This window comes from Gigantopelta aegis, chromosome 4, assembly GCF_016097555.1.
Source record: "Gigantopelta aegis isolate Gae_Host chromosome 4, Gae_host_genome, whole genome shotgun sequence".
In the NCBI taxonomy this organism is placed as follows: Eukaryota; Metazoa; Mollusca; class Gastropoda; order Neomphalida; family Peltospiridae; genus Gigantopelta; species Gigantopelta aegis.
Genome location: NC_054702.1, coordinates 37,483,874 through 37,510,190, shown reverse-complemented (window position 1 = coordinate 37,510,190; position 26,317 = coordinate 37,483,874). Strand labels below are relative to the sequence as shown.

Sequence of the window (26,317 nt, the reverse complement as noted above, 5' to 3'; positions counted from 1 at the left end):
CACAGCCTTTGATATACCAGTCTTGGTGCACTGGCTAGAGAGATATTTTTTTTACTGGTACAAAGTTACGGTTCAAGCTATCTGGACTGTCTGTTGTTTACTCAGAGAAAAGTCGATACATGCATAGTGATCATGATATGTCAGTATGACTATCTACTAGAAAAGGTATTGGTTAGTGAGAGAGATGTCAATACATAGTGATCATGATATGTCAGTATGACTATCTACTGGAAAAGGTATTGGTTAGTGAGAGAGAAGTCAGTAGTAGAGATCTTGATATGTCAGTAAGGCTATCTACTGGAAAAGGTATTGGTTAGTGAGAGAGAAATCAGTGGTAGAGATCTCGATATGTCAGATAGGCTATCTACTAGAAAAGGTATTGGTTAGTGAGAAAGAAGTCAGTAGTAGAGATCTTGATATGTCAGGCTATCTACTAGAAAAGGTATTAGTTAGTGAGATAGAAGTCAGTAGTAGAGATCTTGATATGTCGAATAGGCTATCTACTAGAAAAGGTAGTGGTTAGTGAGAGAGCAGTCAATGGTAGAGATCTTGATATGTCAGATAGGCTATCTACTGGAAAAGGTAGTGGTTAGTGAGATGAGTCAAATAGTAGAGATCTTGATATGTCAGATAGGCTATCTACTAGAAAAGGTATTGGTTAGTGAGAGAAGTCAGTAGTAGAGATCTTAATATGTGAGATAGGCTATCTACTAGAAAAGGTAGTGGTTAGTGAGACAGAAGTCGATACATAGTGATCTTAATGTCAGTAAGGCTGTCTACTAGAAAAGGTATTGGTTAGTGAGACAGAAGTCGATACATAGTGATCTTAATATGTCAGTAAGGCTGTCTACTAGAAAAGGTATTGTTTAGTCAGACAGAAGTCGATACATAGTGATCTTAATATGTCAGTAAGGCTCTCTACTAGAAAAGGTATGGTTAGTGAGAGAGAAGTCAGTGGTAGTGATCATGGTATGTCAGATAGGCTCTCTACTAGAAAAGATATGGTTAGTGAGAGAGAAGTCAGTGGTAGTGATCATGGTATGTCAGATAGGCTCTCTACTAGAAAAGGTATTGGTTAGTGAGAGAGAAGTCAGTGGTAGTGATCATGGTATGTCAGATAGGCTCTCTACTAGAAAAGGTATGGTTAGTGAGAGAGAAGTCAGTGGTAGTGATCATGGTATGTCAGATAGGCTCTCTACTAGAAAAGGTATGGTTAGTGAGAGAGAAGTCAGTGGTAGTGATCATGGTATGTCAGATAGGCTCTCTACTAGAAAAGGTATGGTTAGTGAGAGAGAAGTCAGTGGTAGTGATCATGGTATGTCAGATAGGCTCTCTACTAGAAAAGGTATGGTTAGTGAGAGAGAAGTCAGTGGTAGTGATCATGGTATGTCAGATAGGCTCTCTACTAGAAAAGGTATGGTTAGTGAGAGAGAAGTCAGTGGTAGTGATCATGGTATGTCAGATAGGCTCTCTACTAGAAAAGGTATTGGTTAGTGAGAGAGAAGTCAGTGGTAGTGATCATGGTATGTCAGATAGGCTCTCTACTAGAAAAGGTATTGGTTAGTGAGAGAGAAGTCAGTGGTAGTGATCATGGTATGTCAGATAGGCTCTCTACTAGAAAAGGTATTGGTTAGTGAGAGAGAAGTCAGTGGTAGTGATCATGGTATGTCAGATAGGCTCTCTACTAGAAAAGGTATTGGTTAGTGAGAGAGAAGTCAGTGATAGTTATCAGTCATCTTGATAGGGGCGGGACATACCCCAGTGGTAAAACGTTCACCTTATGTGCAGTCACTTTAGGATTGATCTCTGCCAGTGGGCCCATTGTGTTAATTCTTTTTCCAGCCAGTGCACCATGACTGGTTTACCAAAGGCTGGTATGTGCTGTCCTGTCTGTGGGATAGTACATATAAAAGATCCCTTGCTACTAATGAAAAATGTGGCCAGTTTCCTGGCTGTATATCAGAATTACCAAATGTTTGCCGATGATTAATAAATCAATGTGCTCTAGTGGTGTCGTTAAACAAAACAAACTTTAACTTGATATACGACTGATTGGAATAGTTAGGATTGAGCTAACAACTTATCATAAATGGAGAAAGCACTCTAAGAGGCATCATATTTTTAAAACTGTATAATAATAAAATAAATCAGAGGGCAATCAGTCCAGCAATTCATTTGTTTTAAGCATGTTTCCCAAAACACCATTTCTTTAGTGCCCAATACTTGCAACTGGTACAGATGGGCATCAGAAACATTTAGCTTCTTTTATGATGTCCAATAGCCGATGTGTTTGGGTGTCATTAAACATTAATTAATTAATTCATTCATTCATTCATGAATGAATGAATCCATTCATTCATTCATTCATTTAACTTCTTTAGAGATTATCATTAAATTTGGAGCAAGCACTGACAGGTAACCAGTGTTCTCGCTGGGTGAAAATTAAAAAGTTAAAAAAAAAAAAGAAAAAAAAAAGAACTATACCATATACATTTGTTTGTAGCTGTATTTTGTTTCCAGTAGGAATCGATTGCAGTAAAAACAATTACACTGGCAACAGATGTTGATACGTATCGAGCTGTTAGGTCAATCTTTGAGACATATTGTTTGCTGTAACTGAACCGAATCGTAGCATGATGAGTCAGGCTGTGTACAGCAGTAGGCTGTAGGATCAATTCCCCTTCCTTGGTGTATCCTTTGTGTTATTTTCCAATCCAGCCTGTTTTTGTATGCAAATGTAACGGGGACTAAATATTTGGCCGTTTGTATATAAATAACATATTTTATCTATTACTATTAATATTTATTTTAGGATTCAATTTATTTTATTATAGGATATTCTCAATCTGCATTGAGAATATCGTATTGGTGCATTAGACAAAGCCTTTTATGGTTGTTTCTCGTCATACTGGCTAGGGACGAGCCATTGGTTGATACTATCCAATGGTTATGTGTATTTGGTGTCACGTGGTCGTGAGTCAGGTCCGTGCAGCGCTGAGTGTAGACAGTGACACAACACGTTATATACTTACGACTTGCAGTTGCCTTTTCCTTTTCCTGAGCCTTTCGTTATCTTCAGACTTCCTTTTGGCACTTACAGGGTGAAGCCCACGTACATGTAATAGTGTTATCATCCTATACGGTTCATCGCCCACAGCGAAGAACCACGCGTATGGTGTGATCGAGAGAATAAACCCTCGAACCCTTCCCAGCCTTGTTGTGTTTCTTTTGGGGGAATACTTTCCAGTAGGCTACACAAATATACCAAGTCCATGGTAAGTTGCTGATCTATATATAAGACTAAACATTTCTGGGTGTGATGTAACCCAGTGGTAAAGTGCTTGCTTGATGTGCAGCAGTTTAGGATCGATTCCTATCAGTGGGCCCGTATATCTATTTCTTGATCCAGTCGGTGCACCACGGCTGATATATCAAAGGCCATAGTACAAGTATGTACTATCCTGTTTGTGGGATGGTGCATATAAAAGACCCCTTGCTACTAATGAAAAAAATGTAGTAGGTTTTCTCTCTAAAACTATGCCACAATTACCAAATGTTTGACATCCAATGGTTGATGATTGGTGGTCCAATGTGCTGTAGAGGTGTCAAAACAAAGCAAAAAAACCTCCAGAAAAGAACATCCCAATCATGCTCTACAACTGGTATATCAAAGGCCATGCTATGTGCTGTTCTCTCTATGGCAACATACATATAAAAAATTAATTACTGCTTTATTGGTAGAAGTAGCCTATATTAGGTATTCAATTTCATCGCTTTATTAATCAAATGTTAACATTTTAATTGAAATAACCATATGTTAGACACCAAATAGCCACAGTTTAAAATGTGCTGAGGTGTTGTTAAACAAATATTCATTCATTCCTTGAACATTGTTTTATCATAATATACTTCAATCATTTGAATATAATCATGTTAATTATCATGTAATATGTGATACGAATGTCATTTAATATGCCTACACTTTACACATAATATTGAAGAAGGTTCTCATTTTGTGCTTTTTGTAAATCATTCCAAATGGGGTTTTTAAATTAAAACTGATGTATCCTTTTTCTAATGAAAATTCTCCAGTCTGACAGATAAACAACTATTGATATATTCTTGGGTCGAACTAATTTGTATGGTTTGATAGTGTGGCATTCATAGCTGAAATTCTGCGCAGTCTGTGTACTTAGTAGAAATACAGTTGACAACTGATGAATATGTGTATGATTTCCTTTGGTACCCCATGGTTCAGAGCCAGTGTAATGGCCTGTGGTGATGCCAGACTTTGACAACTTGCTCATTACTGGCTGATGGAGTGGCAAGCTGTATCCAAAGTTTCATTACATGCGTTGGTGAACTCTATGACACGATGACACTCGCCCATCGAGTTTAAAAGATGGGTTCCTATCCTAGGATGGAAGAGAAAGAAGTACATGTATGTGTTTACTTCAGAACATTTTTAAGCTGGTGCTCCACGACTGCTGTATCAAAGGCTGTAGTATGTGCTGTCCTGTTTGGAAAAGTGTGTATAAAAGATCCACTGATGTTGATTGAAAAAAATTTGAGGTTTCCCATTGGGTGGGCCCATTGGACTATTTCTCATTCCAGCCAGTGCACCACGACTGGTATATCAAAGGCCGTGGTATGTACTACCCTGTCTGTGGGATGGTGCATATAAAAGAACCCTTGCTGCTAATCGATAAAAGTATCCCATGAAGTGGTAACAGTGGGTTTCTCTCTGAACATCTGTGTGGTCCTTAACCATATGTCTGATGCCATATAACCATAAATAAAATGTGTTGAGTGCGTTGTTAAATTTTAAAAAAAACAATTTTCACATATACATGCAGTCATATAGCTTTAAAATGTGCCGAACATCTTGTGAAACAAACCTTCCTTTCCTTTCTTGGCTTGGCTTGGCTTAAAATTAATTGTTACCATAAGGTAACAGGATGTAGCCGCTGTGGTACAGCGCTCACTTGATGTGAGGTTGGTCTGGGATCATTGGGCTATTTCTCGTTCCAACCAGTGTATCACGACTGGTATATCAAAGTCTGTGGTCTGTACTACCCTGTCTGTGGGATGGTGCATATAAAAGATCCTTTGCTGCTAATCGAAAAGAGTAGCCCATGAAGTGGCGACAGCACGTTTCCTCTCTCAATATCTGTGTGGTCCATAACCATATGTCTGACACCGTATAACTATAAATAAAATGCGCTGAGTGCGTCGTTAAATAAAAAAATTCTTTCTTTCTTTCGATCCCTGTCAGTGGGCCCATTAGGCTATTTCTCATCCAGCCAGTGCACCACGACTGGTATATCAAAGGCTGTGGTATGTGCTATCCTGTCTGTGGGATGGTGCGCATAAAAGATTCCTTGCTACCAATGGAAAAATGTAGGTGCTTTCCTCTCTGAGACTGTATGTCAAAATTACCAAATGTTTGACATCCAATAGTCGATGATTAATAAATCAATGTGCTCTAGTGTTGTCATTAAACAAACCAAAACCTTTCAGTTACCTGTACTGGACACTAGTTAGACTCCACTGCACAAGACATACTTGCATGTTATCTGTATATATGATACACGTCTACACTGTATTGTCCATTGCTGTTAACTTTCTGCTCCACTGCTTGCATCATAAATCCCATTTCATTGTGGCCAATTAGGTCACACCTCTGTCTGAAGAGATTGTTAGCACTCTCACTGGTATAAGCTTAATTTGGTTACTAACTTTTGCAGTCGGTGACTTGTAGCTGGTGTATTGTTGCATCTGGGGAATATCCTTCTATTGTTATTCAGCATATACACAGACATGCATTTCATTACTTTAATTTTGTGACTTTTTTTTTTGATTGAAATTTGTCTACTTGTGGAAATTTGTTTGTGGAAATTTGTTTGTGGAAATTTGTTCAGTGGTGCACATATTATACAACACTACACATGATGCTAGCTGCTTTATTATGTTGTGCTGGTGAGTTCTGATGTTTATTTAATGTTGTTGTTTTTTTTTTTTTTTTTATATATATGTAAGAAAACCATTAGTGCGTGCTTACAGCATTATTAAGGCTTTAGCAAATTATAAATGTTTTGTTAACAACATTATTGTAGATAAAAAAAAGAATATACATTCAATCTGGTAGTACCATACATGATTTAATTAACAAATTAGTTATATTTTAAAATAATTATGCAACTTTCATTTGAGAAAATAACTTCATGTGATTACTCACATACATTGTGTATATAGTACCATTTCAGGAGAAATATTCAGCTCATACTTTGATTTTGCACATTGAAAATTTGGTACTGTAATGTAGTCACTCATTGATTAAATTATCTACCTGGTAATCAAGGTAATAATAATGTATAAATACTACATTTTCATCTTATTAACATAATATATTGATAGGTTGCTTTGGAACATAGCTGAAGCCTATTTTAAACTGAATACCACATATGTTATATTGTTAAGACCTTAAAGTACTGTGACCGGCCTCGGTGGCGTCGTGGCAGGCCATCAGTCTACAGGCTGGTAGGTACTGGGTTCGGATCCCAGTCGAGGCATGGGATTTTTAATCCAGATACCGACTCCAAACCCTGAGTGAGTGCTCCACAAGGCTCAATGGGTAGGTGTAAACCACTTGCACCGACCAGTGATCCATAACTGGTTCAACAAAGGCCATGGTTTGTGCTATCCTGCCTGTGGGAAGCGCAAATAAAAGATCCCTTGCTGCCAATCGGAAGAGTAGCCCATGTAGTGGCGACAGCGGGTTTCCTCTCAAAATCTGTGTGGTCCTGAACCATATGTCTGACGCCATATAACCGTAAATAAAATGTGTTGAGTGCGTCGTTAAATAAAACATGTCTTTCTTTAAAGTACTGTGAGGGGCGGGATGTAGCCCAGTGGTTGAGCGCTCGCTTGATGCGCGGTCGGTTTGGGATTGATCCTCGTTGGTGGGCCTATTTCTCGTTCCAGCCAGTACACCACAACTGGTATATCAAAGGCTGTGGTATGTGCTTTCCTGCTTGTTGGATGGTGTATATAAAAGATCCCTTGCTACTAATGAAAAAAAAATGTAGCGGGTTTCCTCTCTACGACTATGTCAGAGTAACCTAACATTTGACATCCAGTAGCCGATGATTACTAAATCAGTGTGCTCTAGTGGTGTTGTTAAACAAAACAAACTATTTGAAGTACTGTGAAACATTTTATGGTTATGGAGATGAGCTCCAGTCTATTTTTAGAGGATATTTTTCCATTTCCACTATTGTAACCAGTGGCATAGGTAGGGGTGGGCCATGGGGACCATATGCCTCCCCCCAATCAAGTTTTTAAAAAAAACTATTAAATTTTATAAAATCATACATACATACATTTATACATACAGTGTGGGTTGCACCCCCCCCCCCCCCAATTTAAAAAAAATAAAATAATATAACATCCTGTCTGCCAGTGATGTAACTTTATTCAGATGTTCTAAACTTACAAGTTTCTAAATAACGAAAGTTAGTGTCCATTTTCAAAGTGGTCTGCAACTTTTAAACAGTCATTATTATCTGGTCTAGATATTCAGCTTTCACATCCTTGCTGGTATTATTGAAATCAATATATATAGGAAATGATGATAGTTTATATGTCCAGACACTATAGATTTAACCATTTGTTTTGTAATACACTGACGGTATCACTTAATTTACAGTCAATTAACATCTGTTACCAGGATGACTGCATAACAATTACTGCAAATATAAGGCCACTACACTTATTTCTCTTTCACTAACCACTAACCCACTGTCCTGGATGGGTCGGTACAGGTAACTGAGGTGTGTGCCCAGGACAATATGCTTGAACTGTAATTAAATGTAAGCATGAAAATAACTTATGTTGGCATTTCTTGAATTCAATGTGAAAACTTCAGTTAGACACCATCTTGCATGTATTTCTGTCCAAGGCTTTCGATTGCACCGAAAATCAACTTAAACCCTGTGCCCAAAACATTTTACCACAAAACCTCTAAAATGTTGAGCTTTAAGTATATTAATCTAAAGCTGTGTTTCATAACTCCTAAATATATATATATATATATATATATATATATATATATATAATTTTTATTTTATTTTATTATTATTATTTTTTTTTTTTAATCAAAACATAATCCATATGCATATAATTATAAACTGGACTCTGTCAAAGCTAGTATCTGTGTCATGAGAATTTGTGTAAACTGGCACAATTATCTCATAGTCCCATCCAGTGACACTTAGTGTATTTCGATTTGAAATCTGCCTCATTTTGATGCTGTCTGTTCCAGATTCCGAATGTAAATTCAAAAAGAAAGAAATACTTTGTATATTCATCGGCACACATTTCAGTCAAAATTGTATGACATTCTGTTATTCCTATAGTAAATTGGCTCCTATACCTCATGTAATTACTTATCATTAAAAAAAGATTATGTAGGTACTATATAGTCATTTTAGTACTATATAAAACCAGTGACACATTATGTAGGCTAACTAAACTGAGTCGAGCTACATGTCTAAGCCCACAATCAGATTTATCTTTTTTTTAGCATCAATACTTCTTCCATACATGTTATCCATGGTCTGTCAAATTTGATTGTATTGAAATCAGTTAGTGTGAACAGACCTGTCTGTCCCTGCTTCCACACATTTATGTCCGTCAGCAATGCAATCAAATTTGGCAGAAGACCGATAATTTATGCTGTAGCAGGTGCAGATGAAAAAAACTTTTTCTGACTATGGCCTTAGTGTTTATCATCATCCAATCTCTTGTTACCTTGAAAATTAATAGTCATTGACTGTTCTGCTTATAGTATTGACGTATTTCTGGCAAATGTTAGGGGATCTTTTACCTGTGTTTTCCCATCTAGAGATGATAAGCAGGAAACCAACAGCTTGATCTTTGATGTACTAGTACATGGGGCACCAGTGGGGGCAGGAAAATGTCCCTAGTACATTGAAGGTGTTTGATCCTGAAACTAATTGCACCTCAGTGGAGCACCCTACCACTGAGCTACATGGTGCCCCTTTGGTGGGACCAGCTCAAGGGCTATTTCTTGTTCCAGCCAGTGAACCACGACTGATATATCAAAGGCTGTAGTACCGGGTATGTGGTATCCTGTCTGTGGGATGCTGTTACTAATGGAAAAATGTTTCCTCTCTAAGACACGACAGCTGGTCAATGGCCATGGTATGTGCTTTGCTTTCTGTGGGGAAGTGCATATAAAAGATCCCTTTCTGTATTAGAAAAAATGTAGTGGGTTTCCTCTGATGACCATGTGTCAGAATTACCAAACGCTTATGATTAATTAATCAATGTGCTCCAGTGGTGTCATTAAATAAACCAAATTAACTTTTTTCCTCTCTAAGACTTTATGTCAGAATTACTTAATGTTTGACATCCAACAGCCAATGATTAATAAATTAATGTTCTGTAGTGGAGTATTAAACAAAACAAACTTTTAACTTTCCTCAGATGACCACCCTGCCATTGAGTTACATGGTACACCCTGTCTAAACATTAGTCGTGTGTTTTCCCATTTAGAGATGATAAACAGAAAATACACAGCTTGACCTTTGATGTACTAGTAAATCACCAGGACAGGAAAACGTCCCTAGTACATTGAAGGTGTTTGATCCAAATAGCTAATGATTACAGGGCTTCTAGATTAAGGTAGCCCCACTTCCATGGCTTGTGATATTCAATGCCGGGCTAGTAGATAACTAATATTGCCATGCCTGATGGCTAGTGAAAAAAATGTGTAAAATGTTGCAGTTAAGTCTTATTTTGTAAATATGGATATCCTTAACCGCACCCCCACCCCCACCCCCAATGTTAGTGTTTTAAGCTATATCTTTCTCTTTAGGTGACATATCCAATTTTTACTATTATTTAGTAAAATTGTATTAACTTAGTGAATTTTTAATCGTGGCTAGTACATGTTTTTAGTCACTGATCCCATGGCTAGTGGATTTTATAAAAATTCTAGAAGCCCTGGATTAATAAATCTATGTACTCTAGTGAAGTCGTTAAATAAAACAAACTTTTAACTTTCCTCAGATGACCACCCTGCCATTGAGTTACATGGTACGCCCCGTCTGAATAAAAGCCATGTGGCAGTAGCAAGTTCATCAACTCAAGCTATGGGCTGTGCATTGGAATTACATTGTGTCTGACACCTGAAGATTTGCAGTGTGTTCGGTCTCATTACATATTCCTGTCAAATAATGGCGATTATGGTGTCTAGTGTTTCTTGTCCATACTAAGCCGATGATTACATCTTGTTATTGAATTTGCAGTGAGTGCCTCTGCACTTCACATGCATCACAACTTCTTAACACTCACTAAAAGTCGTGCAATCTGCTTACTGAATTAGTAAATACACGGAATCTGCTTACTGAATTAATTAGTAAATACAGAGGGCTGAAAAGAGATACAATTAATCAGTTTCTCTTGCACCCAAGAATAGATGATAACTTGATGGCAATAAACTTGCTTTTATGGGACACAGGAGGCACCATAATGATTATTTTATCATATACCTGGGACACAGGAGGGACAATAATGATTATTTTATCATATACCTGGGACACAAGAGGCAACATAATGATTATTTTATAATATACCTGGGACACAGGAGGCACCATATGATTGTTTTATCATATACCTGGGACACAGGAGGCACCATAATGATTATTTTATCATATACCTGGGACACAGGAGGCACCATAATGATTATTTTATCATATACCTGGGACACAGGAGACAACATAATGATTATTTTATCATATGCCTAGGACACAGGAGGCACCATAATGATTATTTTATCATATGCCTGGGACATGGGAGGCACCAAATGATTATTTTATCATATACCTGGGACATGGGAGGCACCAAATGATTATTTTATGATATGCCTGGGACACAGGAGGCACCATAATGATTATTTTATCATGCCTTGTAGGTCTTTTACAATATTAGTTTCATTGCTCACTGCAGACTTTCGGTAACTCTATACTCCCCCTAAATTCGATCCGGTTGGTGCAAAGTAGTGTCACTTGTTTGAATAAACTGCATTTCCACACTAATTATTTTGAGAAGTGTCACTTTTCATGCATCTGTGGTTTTCAGAAACAAGTGTTATTTGGTTTTATTAAAAACAAGTCGTGGCTAGTACGTATAGAAAAAACAACAACTTGTACCTTTGTGTGGAACAGCCCATAACTAAAAGTTTTTATACTCTTTATTATGAAACAGTTATTATGTGAGTTAGCTGGAATATTGAATTATGTATATAATTTATATTCATGAAGTCTGGCCTTTTAATCTTTGACTAGACACAACTGTACTTATTTCTGATGGCAGTATATCCATTGTATATTAATAGCCTTCGACATCATCCTTTGGGGAAACTGTTTTCCTCAAAGGTCTCTCAATTTTTTAATTTCAAAAGTAATACAGAATCAATATATGATATGATGATTAAAAAAAAAAGATGTGATAAAAGTTGTACTTGAATGTACATGTATGCTATTGAATTTCTGTGGAATTCAGATGATAAGTGTGGTGCTATGGCTCAGCTAACATGTAGGGTTGGAGTTTGGGTGCAGTAGATTTTGGAAAAACTGATGTCATGATTGCATTTTGTTCTCACAAATCTCAAGTTAACTCAAGTTTCTGTAATTACATACAGGACTTTCCCCCGAATTTGGGGGCAACATATTTTGGTGTTTTTTTAGCACAACAGTTTGGAAATATTGAGAAGGAAAGGTGGCAACAATTAGTAGGCGACACATTGTTAGCGGGTTGTAGATATTCAGTTTAAACCATTTGGGTTTAATATTTGAGTGGTTTTGTTTTTTAGTAGATTTAGTATAGATTTTAAGGTGTTTTAACATACTAATATATGCAGTATATATTTCTCATGGATCCACAAAATCTTCATTTATAACATCACTAACATAATGTCTGATTAAGAATTATTTGTGTTGTAGGAAATATTGCAAGGACTGACGACAATGTTGATGGTGGCGCCGGCATTTCAAAATCGAGTTCTGCCATCTCGAGTAGAGACAACCTCGACAGAATTACCTCCCCACAGGAATCGGACAAGATGCGGCTGTCTCACCTGTTCAGTTCTTTCAAATCGGGGAAAGCAGACGTGCCTGATTCAGAGGTCAGTGTTCAGCACATTTCCTGCAGACGGCGAGTGGATTCCGACACTGATTCTTCTGATGACGAGAGACCCGTGGAGATGACCAAAGCAGCATCCATCCACAGCTCTGTAGCACTGTCTGAACATGGTAACAGTTTGCCCAAACAGCAAGTATCTTCAGAAACAGAAAGCATGACAGATTCACCCAGAATTCCCAATTCACCTAGAATTCCCAAAAAGAATGTTGTGGTTGAGACTAGCGTACCGTCGATTCTAGAAAATGGCCACTCTCTGGCAGGTGATGACGGTTGTGAGTATTCAACATCTTGTAACCTTTCTGAGCACCAATCTTTGTTGAGCAATAGCACCACCACCACCACCACACCTTCTGCCAAAGAAAATGGTTCTTCTTTAAAGAATGAGAAAGAGGAACAATTTTTGCACACAGCTAACATTTCCTCAATGCCCATAACTGTTTTGACACCCATAGTTGAATCAAAAGTGCAGCAAGAATGTAAGCAAGCGACCGTGCAGCGGACTTCTTCTGGGAAATCGGATGCCTCCAGTGTGAGCCTGACCTCAACAAGAACAGCTTCACCTCGGACTAAGATACGTCTACTTGACATGGCAAGCAGACGGGCACTGGAACGGGACAGTTCTGACCATGAGGAATGTGGGTCACATTCTAGTCAGAATGGTAGTGAGGTTGTGGGAAAGCACTTAGGTGACATTGTGGTGGAGGGCAGTTCTAAACTTTGTTCTTTACCCCATTCTAAAAAGTCTGACTCTTCTTTTCAAGGAAAACGTAAGTATATAATTAGCATGTTCTTTGAGCTAGTTGGTACAGATTGGAATTGGTCATGGGTTTTGTGCTTGAATTTCATTGACTCCTATTATGCATGTGCCATTACATGGTTAAAGGAGGAAAAACAGTATGGTTAATATTAATTTTGATTATGACATAAATTTATTATTTGGTTTTTACAAAATATTTTGTTGCTGATCAGCATTAGACTTTGTGTTGATACAGGTTTCCATTTTCATTGTCTGAACCAAATGTTACAATAATCACATATGATAAACTATTATAGTTTAAAATGTGCTGTGGTGGAGTTAAATATTTATTTCCTTTTTTATTCTTTATATAATGTATAAATAAATAACAGTGAAAATGTTTTTGGATTGTTTAAACATTTTAGTTCTTCACCCAGACCTCTGACCAGTTCTGTTTACTAACACAAAGCCCCTCATTTAAAACACTAATACTTAGTTTCTAACATGATGCTAATGTAATTTAGTCTTTTGATGTTTATATCTAACTACCATACCATTAGTACTACATTGATTCTGTTTATGGTTTTCTTTTGTCTTGTTTGTTCTTTTGTGTGTTTTTTGATTTCAGAAATGATCTTGCAGAACTGAAACCCTAGGCTACCCAATTACATTCAGTCATTATATTTATATCTAGCAATTGGATATTTTGTGGCTTGATAATCTTCTTTTTGTCTCTTTAAAAAAAAAAAAAAAAAAGACTGTAGAAATCCCAGAGGCAGTCTGTCGGTGTCATTAAAATGGATATTTTTAGAGCTTATATTTTGAGGCAGTCTGTCGGTGTCATTAAAATGGATATTTTTTAAGGTTATATTTTGAAAATCATTGGTGAGCAATAAACTGCTCTCCTGAAATTATGTAGGAGAGCAATTGCTCCCAGTGTAAAATTTAGAGTAATTTTGAGTAAAATAAAGTAGCGATTATCAATGTGTAATGAGGCAAGCAGTTTTTCACCCACTTGAAACTTATTTTGCGTGAGCACATGCATACAAGAGCAATAGCTCTTGTCAAACCATAAAGCCTTTATTTTCAGGCCATTCACAGTTTTAATATGAAGAATGTTTAGTTTGCATATTTTGTAAATGGATTGACAAGTCAAACAGTTGTACTGTGTTAATGGTTTTGTGTTACTGACTGATGGATAACAACAAGGTTTTGGTTTGCTATAATGGTAACAGAATAACCTCAATCTATATTTTAGTAATGAGTTGGTTCTTTGGTCAGTACCAATATTTAATTTTTATTGAAATTTTGTTTGTAATTATGAACAAGAACAACAAATTGTATTAATTTTTGTGAGTGTTAAGTAAACCCTTTTCAGGCCCGTAGCACGGTGGACATTATTTGGAGGGGGGGGGGGGGGCAATTGAACGAGTGCCGAAGGCACGAGGTATTTGGCGGGTCTGGGGACATGATTCAAAGGTTATTTGCCCATTACTATAATTCTCGCAGTTAATCTAGATCCGTTAGTCTCGCTACAACTTTTACATTCAGTCGAGACGTAAAGGTAATGAAAAAAAGAAAGAAAAGCCATAATTATTGGGGGGGGGGGGGGGGGCGCTACGGGCCTGCTAGTGAGGTTTATGTCATGTAGCAGTCAAGATAATTATCTTGATGTTGACACTGAAGAGACAATATTCTAGAGATGGAGTAGATAAGAGTACATAACTTATTATTCTAATAGGCAATATACCCTGCAGAGTAAAGTCTGGAATTGAATTGTTCCCACGATCTGTGATATCATACATAAGTCACGTTTTTTGGCCAACAACGTGTGTATTGATTTGATTCCGATCCGATACCAGAGGTTGTGTCACTGTGTGTTATTGCCGAGCGCAGACATGATGGGGAAACCGGTTCGATTACGCAGTCTATATTATTTAATCAATAAGTTATACTGTTACTTGTCTGACATGTTTGCATTAGCATGTCTGGTTCATTTATCATGTTGAAATTTGATTTCTCTAATATTAGTATGGTATTCTTCACTATGTGAAAATAGTCTGGGTACATATAAATTGCTTTTTACTAAATGATAAACTAATTTGAAATTAATGGTTTAAACAAGAACAATACAGTTCCTTTGAAAACCAACTTTTAAGTTATTTCTCCAGGGTGTAATATCATATATATTCTGGTTGCCAAATATAAACCGTACCTGAATAACCATTATTAAATATTGCAGCTGGATTGTAGTTATGACTCGTCTAAGTTTGTTCATTTATTACAAAAACAATTATTGTTTTTTTAACCTAGAAAATAACATGTTGAACTTGCTAATGTGACCATTAAGTGTGTTATTTATGAAATAATTTGTGTCAGTTGTCACATTCTAAAGACTAATATTTTATGGCTAATATTAATTCTTTCACTTATTTTCATGAAATTTAATTATTATGAAGAACCATGTACAAATTCTTCTAAGTCCTACATGTACATGTAAGTTAGTGGATGTTCATCGCAGTGGTCAGTGAAACTTGGTTTATAGTTACACCTGTGGATGTTTGTCACAGTGGTCAGTGAAACTTGGTTTATAGTTACACCTGTGGATGTTCGTCAAAGTGGTCAGTGAAACTTGGTTTGTAGTTACACCTGTGAATGTTCAAGCAAAATGCACCACAATGATTATTCATTGACAAGTACAAATTTAAAAAGCAGTTTTATTTTGAAAAATTGAAAACATTGCACTTAAACTTAAAACAAACCACTGTAAAAAATATTGGTGGATAAGTAGATTTATAGATGTATTTGTCCAGTGCAATAATAAAAGAATTCTGTTATTTTTGTTGCTGCTTTTCAAACAAGCTGATTCCAGTTAAAACATTTCTGAAATTGTGGATATGAACTAAGCATAGTGATGTGTGCTTCTGTAACCATTGAAAGTAGGCAGTGGTGGAGGCTGCATTAATGGCTAAAAATTGTGGCCTGTCGCCTTTTATTAAACACTGCAGTAGTAAAATATTGTGTACCGTAACTCAAGCAGGAGCATACAACCGTTTACAGTTTCAGTGATTAAATATAAAACACAGATATAAATACTACAAAATATCATACATGAAATATATATATATATATAACATATATCACTACTGAAATGAATAGATGCAAATGAGAGGGTAATAGTCATTTATGAAACAAAAACATTTCAGTAGCAATTTGACATTGAAACTTGTCCAGCATTATGAAATGGATGTGTTACTGGTATTCATTTCAAAAAGACTATTTTCTATATTCATGGCTTACACTGGAACAAATTTTGCTTGAGCGCGTTTTCAAATATGTACAGTATTTCCTTGAATATTATTAAAATTGTCTTAATTTTTAGCCAAAGACAATGGGCCGAATTTATAAAGCCTGTATATGACTTAACATTTACAATGCTTAAACACCTGTGTTTAAAAAAGAAAGAAAAAAAGGCTACGTAAACTTTGCCCTAAATGTTGTAAACACTTTGTATAAAAATTATCAGCTGGCTAATTTGGCAATGGACATATTCATGCATATTCATACATAATTTGAATATTGGGTAATGACTGTCTGTAATTATAGCTGAGTATAAAGTTTATAAAAGAAAACCCAACTAAATAAAATATGCTGTATTGAACTTGAGATTATACTTGTATGGCAAAAACGGTTATTCTGTCTTTTAGCAATCTATACATGTCTTCTGAATTGTTAAATTTTTTTATCATCACCTGTATAATCTTCAGTATTATTCCTAACGCAGAAATTTTTTACACAATGCATTACTGTTGCCAGTTGTCACTAAGTGATCTAATAACAATTAGACACAAAACCACGGATCACTGAGTTGTATTTTCTTGTAATTATCGGTATCAAGTCAAAAGAGAACAGTCCCTGATGATAAAAAAGAAAAGAAAAGTGTTTTGTGTTTAAGTATTAATCAATAAAGCACTGAAATATTTAATAATCATGTACCAGTTAGTGGTCCAATACAAAGAGTTTGTATTATGTCATGGCCATAAGAAGAAAATAACACGTTCTAGCATATGAGTATTGTCAATACAAAGTTGATACGGATTTTGGATTGCATTCAACAGTGGCAAAAAGCTTTCATGAAAATTAACAAAAGACAAATGAATGCAAAGCTACATTCCCGTGGGAAATATAGTCTGACAACTTGAATTACAGAAAATTATACTGCTTTAGAAAAGCTATATTTTACATTTTGTACCTCTTTCATTTGCAAAATAACATTGTAGCCAATCTGTATATTAATGTTTGATGAACATCAGTGCAAGATTCAGAGCACGAAAAAGCAAAACTGGCGTAAACACAATTTAAAAAAAAAAATGTACTTGGGTAACTGATCGTTGATTGAAGTTAAGTGCATTGTGTAACCAATTGAGTCTGGGAACCTAACAGTACATGTACGCTAAGTCTTGGTAATCAATTTGTCATGGAGCTAGGATGGAGCTCTGTGATATAATGATTGCCTGAATTGTGATACCCATAGATAGACCCAGTATTTTTTCTCTGTTCCAACCTGGGACCGTGTTTTATGAAGCGATCTTAATTCCAAGATGACTAAGTGATCTAATAACAAGTAGACATGAAACCATGGATCACTGAGTTGTATTTTCTTGTAATTATCAGTATCAAGTCAAAAGAGAACAGTCCCTGATAATAATAAAAAAATAAAGTGTTTTGTGTTTAAGTTTTAATCAATAAAGCACTGAAATATTTAATAATCAGAATTAATTCCAAGATACCTTAAGTGCAGAGCAACCTTATGCACTGATGGTGATCTTAATGCTAAGATCGCTTTGGAAAACGGCCTAGTACTCCACAGCTTGTAAATAAAAGGTTGTAAATAAATGCGGTTTTTTTTTTGGTTTTTTAGGACACCACAAGATCACGATGCTTTATTAATAATTGGTTATTGGATATTAAACATTTGATAATTTTAATGTAGTTTTAGACAAGATCAATACCCACTAAATTTTTCTGATAGTAGCTAGGGATCTTTTATATGCACCATCCCATAAACAGGATGGCACATACCAGGACCTCCGATATGCTAGTCGTGGTGCCCTGGCTGGAATGAGAAATAGCCGAATGGGTCCACCGATGGGGGTTCATCCTAGACCGACCACACACATACTGTTCAATTGGAGTAATCTTAAGTGCCAGCAGGCAGGTTTCTCTCTGTTGAAAAAAGAAAGAAATGTTTTATTTAACGACACACTCAACACATTTTATTTACGGTTATATGGCATCAGACATATGGTTAAGGACCACACAGATATTAAGAGAGGAAACCCGCTGTTGCCACTTCACGGGCTATTTTTCGATTAGCAGCAAGGGATCTTTTATATGCACCATCCCACAGACAGGGTAGTACATACCATGGCCTTTGATATACTAGTCGTGGTGCACTGGCTGGAATGAGAAATAGCCCAATGGGCCCACCGACGGGGATCGATCCCACACCAACCGCACATCGAGCGAGCACTGTACCACTGGGCTACTCTCTCTGTTGAACCAAGTATCAAAATAACATTTTGTTAGATCAAATTGGTCACAGTTTTAAAAGTGCCATGGTATCAATAAGCAAACATTCCTTTCTGGTACAATTCATATGAATTGGAATGTGCATTTAATTAAGTAATTGTTCACTTGACATTTTGTTTTATCAAATTTACATGTCCGATCCTCACTAGTGGATGTATGTTGGGGCTACAAAAACAATGATTTATTAGTTATATATCATTAAATATAGAGCTGTAAGCTGAAGCTTCATAAAAAGAATTGTATACACCAAATGTTTATACCATAATTGTCACAGATCACAAGCCCATAGGAACAGGATTTGTCAGAGGAGGGTGGCATAATCAAAGTTTTTATCTTCACTTCCAGGATAATTCCTAGCATCTAGAGAACAAAACAGCAATGTTTGGTTTTTGGGGGGTAGGGGGTGGTTGACACTTTTCAGCTGTTTTAAAAGTGTGTTTTTTTTATATATATTATGAATTTTTCATTGAGTGAATTTGAACAAATTTAAAGTACTCTATATGGGTCTTGTTCCACCAGTTTAGATCTAATCAAATTGTTCATTGTTACTTCACACGTAGGAACGTATTGTACACAAATTGCTATGATGTGGCACATACTTGTTTGGTAACCACTTTAAAGTGACTTTTGATTTTAGATGCAATGTATACATTAGTTTTCTTTTTGTTTATGTAATATACAACTGGAAATTAATTGAGCTCCACATGAATATTATTTCAGCTAAAAATATGCATTGAAGTATTTGTCCTTGCTGATGTTAAGAGTTTTTACATATTCTGTATCTTCTGAGTATTTTCCGAGAAGTTTATTAGTGTGATTCCAGTTCCATAGTTAATTACAGTACTATATGTTTTCATGCATATTTACAGATACTGTCTTTTGTTTAGAATATATTAAATATTGATTAAATATTGATATAACAGTGTCACTTGCTGTCAATCTTTTTTAATATCCCCTGTATACACAGTACACTAATTTCAGTGTTTTTGTATCTGCCAAATGGTCACAATTACTTGTGATGTACAAGTCATATGATCACAATTACGTGGTGCTTAATTAATTTCTAGGTATATATTTAGGCTAAATATTACTTTTTTAATCCAGATTTTACTTATGAGTGCTTCAGAAGTTTACAGGCTGGCTTTTAGTTTAACAGGCTACTAGTTATGTACCTTTTATTTATTAATTTATTAATCGCTGTTTTGGCATTAATTGTGCTTTAGTTTTTGTTGTTATTGTTTGGTGTTGTGATTTGTGTGTTTTATTTCTGTTACCAGGCATTTGTAATGAGTTCCACGAGTTGGAGCCTGGGGATTCTGAAGATGGTCAGAGGGGCAGTGTGGGGAGGGGGATCAAAGAATGGGAAGAGAAGCTTTCCAGAAAACCTCTTTCTCCTCATGCATCTCCTCATGTATCATACTCTGTTTCTGAACCTGAATCTCCCCCTAGGGCCAACGTATCTCCCTCTACCTTAGGACGTGAATCTTCTTCCAGCACTCGGCATGATGGGAGTCATTCACATGGCAATCAGCTGGCTGGTAACCTTGTTTCAGACGCCAGTCATTCAGTCTCTGCTCTACAGCACTTCTCTAGTTCGGTGAACCGTAAAAGTGATACTGATCCTCTTGTCGAACACCACTCTTCTCCTGTCACTAATATTACTGCATACACTTCTGTTCATTCCCCAAAAGCAGAAAGTAGACACAAAACAACACATGAAACAGCTTCTAAGGATCTGTGTTCACTACAGGAACACAATGAATGCGACTACAGTAAACGACCGGTCATTGATGACGAGGGAGATCCATTTGCAGTCAGGGCTGTGAACATTCCTGATATTGTCCAGCAGTACTTTGATGCTGACAATGACCTTTCAGACTGTCTGAGCATCATCACCGAAGCCACAGAACCCGATTCTGATGAACAGAATGCTACATGTAGTGACACGACTTCAACAGGAACCATGCATGAAGGTGACTTGGATAAAGAATTTGATGAAATTTACAGCAACAATTTGATATATGGTCAGTACCTTGATTCAAGCCTCTCAATGTCACTGCTTTCTACAGATGATGATGTCTCAGACCCAGGAAGCCTGATCAAGAAATCCCATTTTGTGAAAAAAGGAAAAAAGTCACCAAAACGAGACCGCCGTGTGAAAGACAACAATGCTTTAAAAGATACAACTAATAAGAAAAACAAACCTGAGATTAAATCTGTTTTGGATTCAAAAATTAATACACACATTACAGGTGAGGCTATGGTGGGTAAATATGTTCAGGAAGAATGTGTCGGTCAGACATATGCACAGCTTTGTGTCGATAAACAATCTGATACTACAAATACTGACATTCTAGACCAAGAATCTGACCCATCTCTTCATGATAATTTACCTAATCTGACTGGGGAATTGAAGCACAGTTCTAACAGTAAATCGACCAAAGATACAGGAGTCGCAAAGGTGGATGATAATGTTATATTAAAAGTAGAGAACTCAAAGAATGCTGAAAACAGAAATAAAGAAATGATTGATGGAAAAAATAGAGAAGAGAAACATTCTGACATTGGCAAGAACAAAGAAGTTGCAAAAAATGCTTCCTGTGTGGTCAAAGATGGTATTCAGAGTAATTTGAAAAATGTAATTGGTGATGATACAGATGGTAAGGGCATTTACCAGGAACTTAAATATACGTCAGAGCAAGTCCATCAAGAATCTACTGCACAAGACCAGAACACTCTGGAAAACCAACCAGTTACTGATGTTCTGCAGTCTGAAACAGGTGATGTTTCTCCTGTGATAGCTGATGATCTTAATGCAAAATCTACAGAAAATTCTACTTCACACCCTGAAATTATAGCCGCAGAGAAACATACTCTTAATGAGTTGGCAGTGAATGAGGCAGCAAATGAGTTACAATCTGACAACAAACTTGATACTTTAGAGTCAGTAGAAATCAGTGCAGCTGGTTCTGTTTCTGATAATTCTACAACAGTTGTGAACCATGAGACTTTACCTGCTAGAAGTGATGCTGAGAATTATTTAGAAGTTGGTCCTGATGGAGCGTCTAATCAAATAACACTGACTGCAGAGTCTAACAGTATATCACCTCCATTCGATCACACAAATACTGATTTGAATTCTACCACCCTTTCATCTCCTGATGCTTGCACAGATGCTTTTGTAGATTCTAGCACTCTCTCTCATACAGAGACTTGTATTGTTGTTTCTAATACTAATGAAAACGGTGATCATGAAACTGATATACTAACAGATTCTAATACACTAACAGGTGACAAGGCAGATTCACAAATCCATTCTAATGAAAGTGCTCCAGACCATTCTAACAAAAACACTCTATCAGATTCTGACACTCCTGCACCAGCACACAATACCACTGGATTGGCAGATCCAGATTCTAATGCACAAGCAGACTGTAGCAACGAAACCACTACAGCAGTAGATCCTTCTTTGCCTCAGCTTCTCATCTCATCTCAGTCTCCCTGCTCTGCATTAGCTCCTACTGATCAGAATCACTCGGTGTCCACACCAGCAGATGCCAACTGTCGGCCTGTAATGACAGTTTCACCAGGAGAGTCTGTAGAGCAGGAGAACACCATACAAGGTAGATTAATGCTTGGTACATCTAATGAATCCCTCCAAGACCCACATTCTGCATATATATATATATATTCAACTATTCCCTGATATATCTTGCACTGGGGTTGTTCCATATATTTCTTCAATTTGTTTTTTTTAATTAGGTTTCTTTTAATTTACCTCCATACATATATATTCAAATAGGTTCAGGGACCTAATTCACAAGGTCTCTTAGGCTCTGGTAGACAACAAAGCATCCTCTTTGCAAGTCTTTTAGCATTGCACTGCGAGATCGCAAAGTTCCGAAAGTATAATGAATTAGGCCCCTGATATACAAATACTGGTAGATCTGAATTCAACTTACGATATGTATTTGAATATGTGCTAAAGTATCTTTCATTAGAACTTTTAATTTTCTTTATTCAGCTTTATAATGCATAATACATTGTTACGTGGTAGATCCAAATCAATCTCGGGTTGAGATGTAGATCAACCGTAAGGCACTCAGCTGAAGATAGGATCCATTGAAGGTTGTGGTATGTGCTGTCCTTTTTTGGGGAAGTGCATATAAAAGATCCCTTTCTCCTGTTTGGTTGGAGTTGTCTATGTGTATGTGGTGGCAATGGGTTTCTCTTTATTGTGTAGAAGAATAAAATAACCATAATTAGGTTTGACACCAATTTTTACAGCAGTGTCCCTTCATCAGTGTGTTGTACATGAGTGTTAAAGATTCTTGTAAGGCCTTTTGCTGGATTTTATGGACATATTTAACTGTATGTGCATGCATGTGTGTTTTTCTGTATAATATGCTTTGCATTTGTGTGCTTTTGCCTGCCAACAATACTTTTCAGTTCGCTCTATACCTTTGTTCATTAGCAAGATATGATTACAGTGAAACTTCTCAAAACTGGACCCTCTGTAAACTGAAATTCCCTCAAAACTTCCCTAAACCAGACCACGTAAAAAAAAAGTCTGGTTTAGGGAAGTTTCACTGTATTACTATTTGAATACTAATCTAAGAAATGGTACACTGTGCATGTATATCTGTTCATCCAAAGAGTGATAATTTGATATTAGGTTTAAAATAGTTTTTCCTTAATGACAGAATTTGTTGGCTAATAAAACTTGTCTTTCTATTGATTGCATATTAATGATGACAAAGTTGTTAAGTCGTCCGATGTAATTGGTAATCAGAATCGCCCGTTTCTGATTTGGTTCACATCTCTAATGTGGCATTGTATGACTATAATTTTTACATTTATTTCAGATTACGCGATAAATCAAATAAAAGGTCACTGCTGAGGGTGATTACATGGTGCTGTGCAGTAGAACCATGTGAAAGCTATAGCATAATAAATCTAATAAAGACTGTAACAGGATTTTGTGTCCATAAATCAATAACATTTGGTGAATTTGTTTGAAGTGGCTTGTAGCACCTATGATTATTATACTTTTAACGTACTGACCAAGGATCTTGTCTATACTAAGTACAACATCACCATTTGGTTAATATTAAGTTTGTCATATCAGGCCTTGTATTTATATTTACTTAAAAGTAACTTAAGTGCAGGTTGAAGGGGGGATAAAAAAACAACAGTTGTTTTATCAATCTCTTTAAAGGGATACTCAGGTGAAGGCTTTTGGTCCGCTATTCATATTCAATGATATTAATTTTGCTTATTAAGAACAAGTGGATTGGTATATGATTTTAATAAAAATGGTAAACATATGAAGGATATGATACATCATAGGCACAGCCATTTTGCTTCCCTTCATGTAATGTGACCTCTGATGAGAAGGTAATCACATATGTTTATATTTGTAATAACTAGTACGTCAAGTCCATGTCCTAATGCTGCATTCTAACCATAGCACATTCAGGGCTAGCTCTGGGTGAGCAAAATATTTAATTAAACTTGAAAAATTGCAGAAATCAACATTTTTTTTTTTTAATATGTCATTTATTACATGAATGTTTTTCGCCAAAGTAAAATAAAATTTGCCAACTGCTTTCAAAATTCATAATTGGCGAATTTGGTGAGTGCCAGAGCAAGCTAGCCCTGATATTTATCATGTTCGTGGCTTCTCTGGTCATGAACACTGTTCTAATCCCATCAGAAGTTCTATTCATGAGTGGAGACTTAAAGAAAAAAGAGCTGACTGCCTTTTCATGACACTTACATGTAAGATAGGTCAAATATGTCCCTCATGAAATAGTTTTCCCTTGCTAAAGCTGATGATTGAAAACTTATTTCATGATGGATATACACATTTAAACTTGACAATAACAAGTACTTCATCTCAGAATATTTCTGTATTGAAAACTGACTACCTACTTCTCCTACATAATTATATTTATACATCTGTGTATAACATGCATACATCTCTTTGGAGATGAGTTTGTACCTAAAACAGAGAATTGATTAAGCCTGGTCCAACCTATTAATCATGTGACAAGAATGCACATTTGTTCTAAATTACAACGCATAGAAATGGGATGTATTAATGTGCATGTATGTGGAAAATTGCTTTTTATATTACAGGATGATATTAAATGTCCATATACAGTGAAACCTCTCAAGAGCGGACCCTCTGTAAACCGGAATTCCCTCAAAACCGGATGTTTTACCCAGTTCCTTTTTAAAAACCAGGACAGAACTTAACCTCTCTAAACCAGACCTCTCTTAAAATCGGACATTTGTCTTGGTCTCAAGGGTGTCCGGTTTAGAGGGGTTTCACTGTAGCTTGATGTTATCTACTTGAGGACATATGACACATTGTCGAATAGGAAACAGTTATTTATTTGATTTCTGTGCATGGTTTGTTTGTTTTCCAGGTGGTTATTTCTAGAGCTGTCCTTGGACTAAATTCTCACTCATGCAGTTCACAGTTGCATATTACTTTGTATTTTATTAAACTCACACTGACTGTTATTTCTGACTTAATTACAGCCTCATTTGCGGTTGGGATTTAGCTCAGTCAGTTGAGCGCTTGCCTGAGGTGCTTGCTTCTCAGGATCAAACCACTGTGGTGGATCCATTCCACTTATTGGGTTTTTTTCTCATTCCAACCGGTGCACCTCAACTGGTCTAAGGCTGTGGTATGTGCCTTTTTTGTCTGTGGGAATGTGCATATAAAAGATCCCTTGCTGCTAATGAAAAAATGTAGCAGGTTTCCTGTGATTGACTATGTGTCAGAATTACCAAATGTTTGACATCCAATAGCTGATGATTAATTAATGAATTTGCTCTAGTGGTGTCGTTAAACAACATTAACATTCTTGCACAGTCCACAGTTGCATATTTGTTTTATATTAAACTCACACTGACTGTTATTTCTGACTGGGACACTCAGTTGGTGACTACAGTATTGCTAATCTGCCATGATCTTTACTCAATAAACTGCATGCATCCTTCTCTTCTCGGGGGCAACACGTAGCCCAGTGATAAAGCGCTCACTTGATGTGTGGTTGGTTTGGGATCGATCCCCGTCAGTGAGCCCATTGAGCTGTTTCTCACTCCAGCCAGTGCACCACGATTGGTACATCAAAGGCTGTGGTATGTGCTATCCTGTCTGTGGTATGGTGTATATAAAAGATCCCTTGCTGCTAATCGAAAAGAGTAGCCCATGAAGTGACAACAGCGGGTTTTCTCTCTCAATATCTGTGTGGTCCTTAACCATATGTCTGATGCCACATAACTGTAAATAAAATGTGTTGAGTGCGTCGTTAAATAAAACATTTCTTTCCTTTCCTTCCTTCTCTTCTTAATACCCATCATGGGAAGGTTTTTGTTAAGGGTACCCAGTATTAATTTACAATATGTTCCCAGATTCCAGCCTGGCTCCCCATGTGAAGGTTACCTCGGAGACGGGGTCTGATGAGACTGGTAGTCATGGCGGTGACAGCGGCCACATCAGCGGAACCTCTGCGGAGAATACGCCAGAACACAAGCCACGCTGTCCACAGCACCTGTCAATTCCATCGCTGGTGTGCACATCAGCTGACGAGGTATTTTTTTTTTTTTTTTTTTTTTTTTTTTTAAGCCCAGCTGTCTCTAGCTTCCTAGACATTAAATGCAGGTAATATTAAAAGTCTTCTCAAAGAATGTTATTTAAGGCAATTTTTAATTATTTATTTTTTTAATGTTTATTTTTTCTGGTTA

At 36.6% G+C, this 26,317-nt stretch overlaps 1 protein-coding gene across 3 annotated transcripts in view; it reads left to right on the top strand.

Moving 5' to 3' along the window:
- LOC121370499 overlaps nt 1–26,317 on the top strand; it is an 87,836-nt gene that overhangs the window by 39,956 nt on the left and 21,563 nt on the right. For all 3 annotated transcript variants that reach the window (XM_041495774.1, XM_041495773.1, XM_041495775.1), the window contains 3 exons: nt 12,030–12,500; nt 19,834–22,179; nt 25,985–26,163. In XM_041495774.1, the coding sequence (XP_041351708.1) occupies nt 12,030–12,500; nt 19,834–22,179; nt 25,985–26,163 (2,996 nt within the window). The remainder of the gene's footprint in view (nt 1–12,029; nt 12,501–19,833; nt 22,180–25,984; nt 26,164–26,317) is intronic.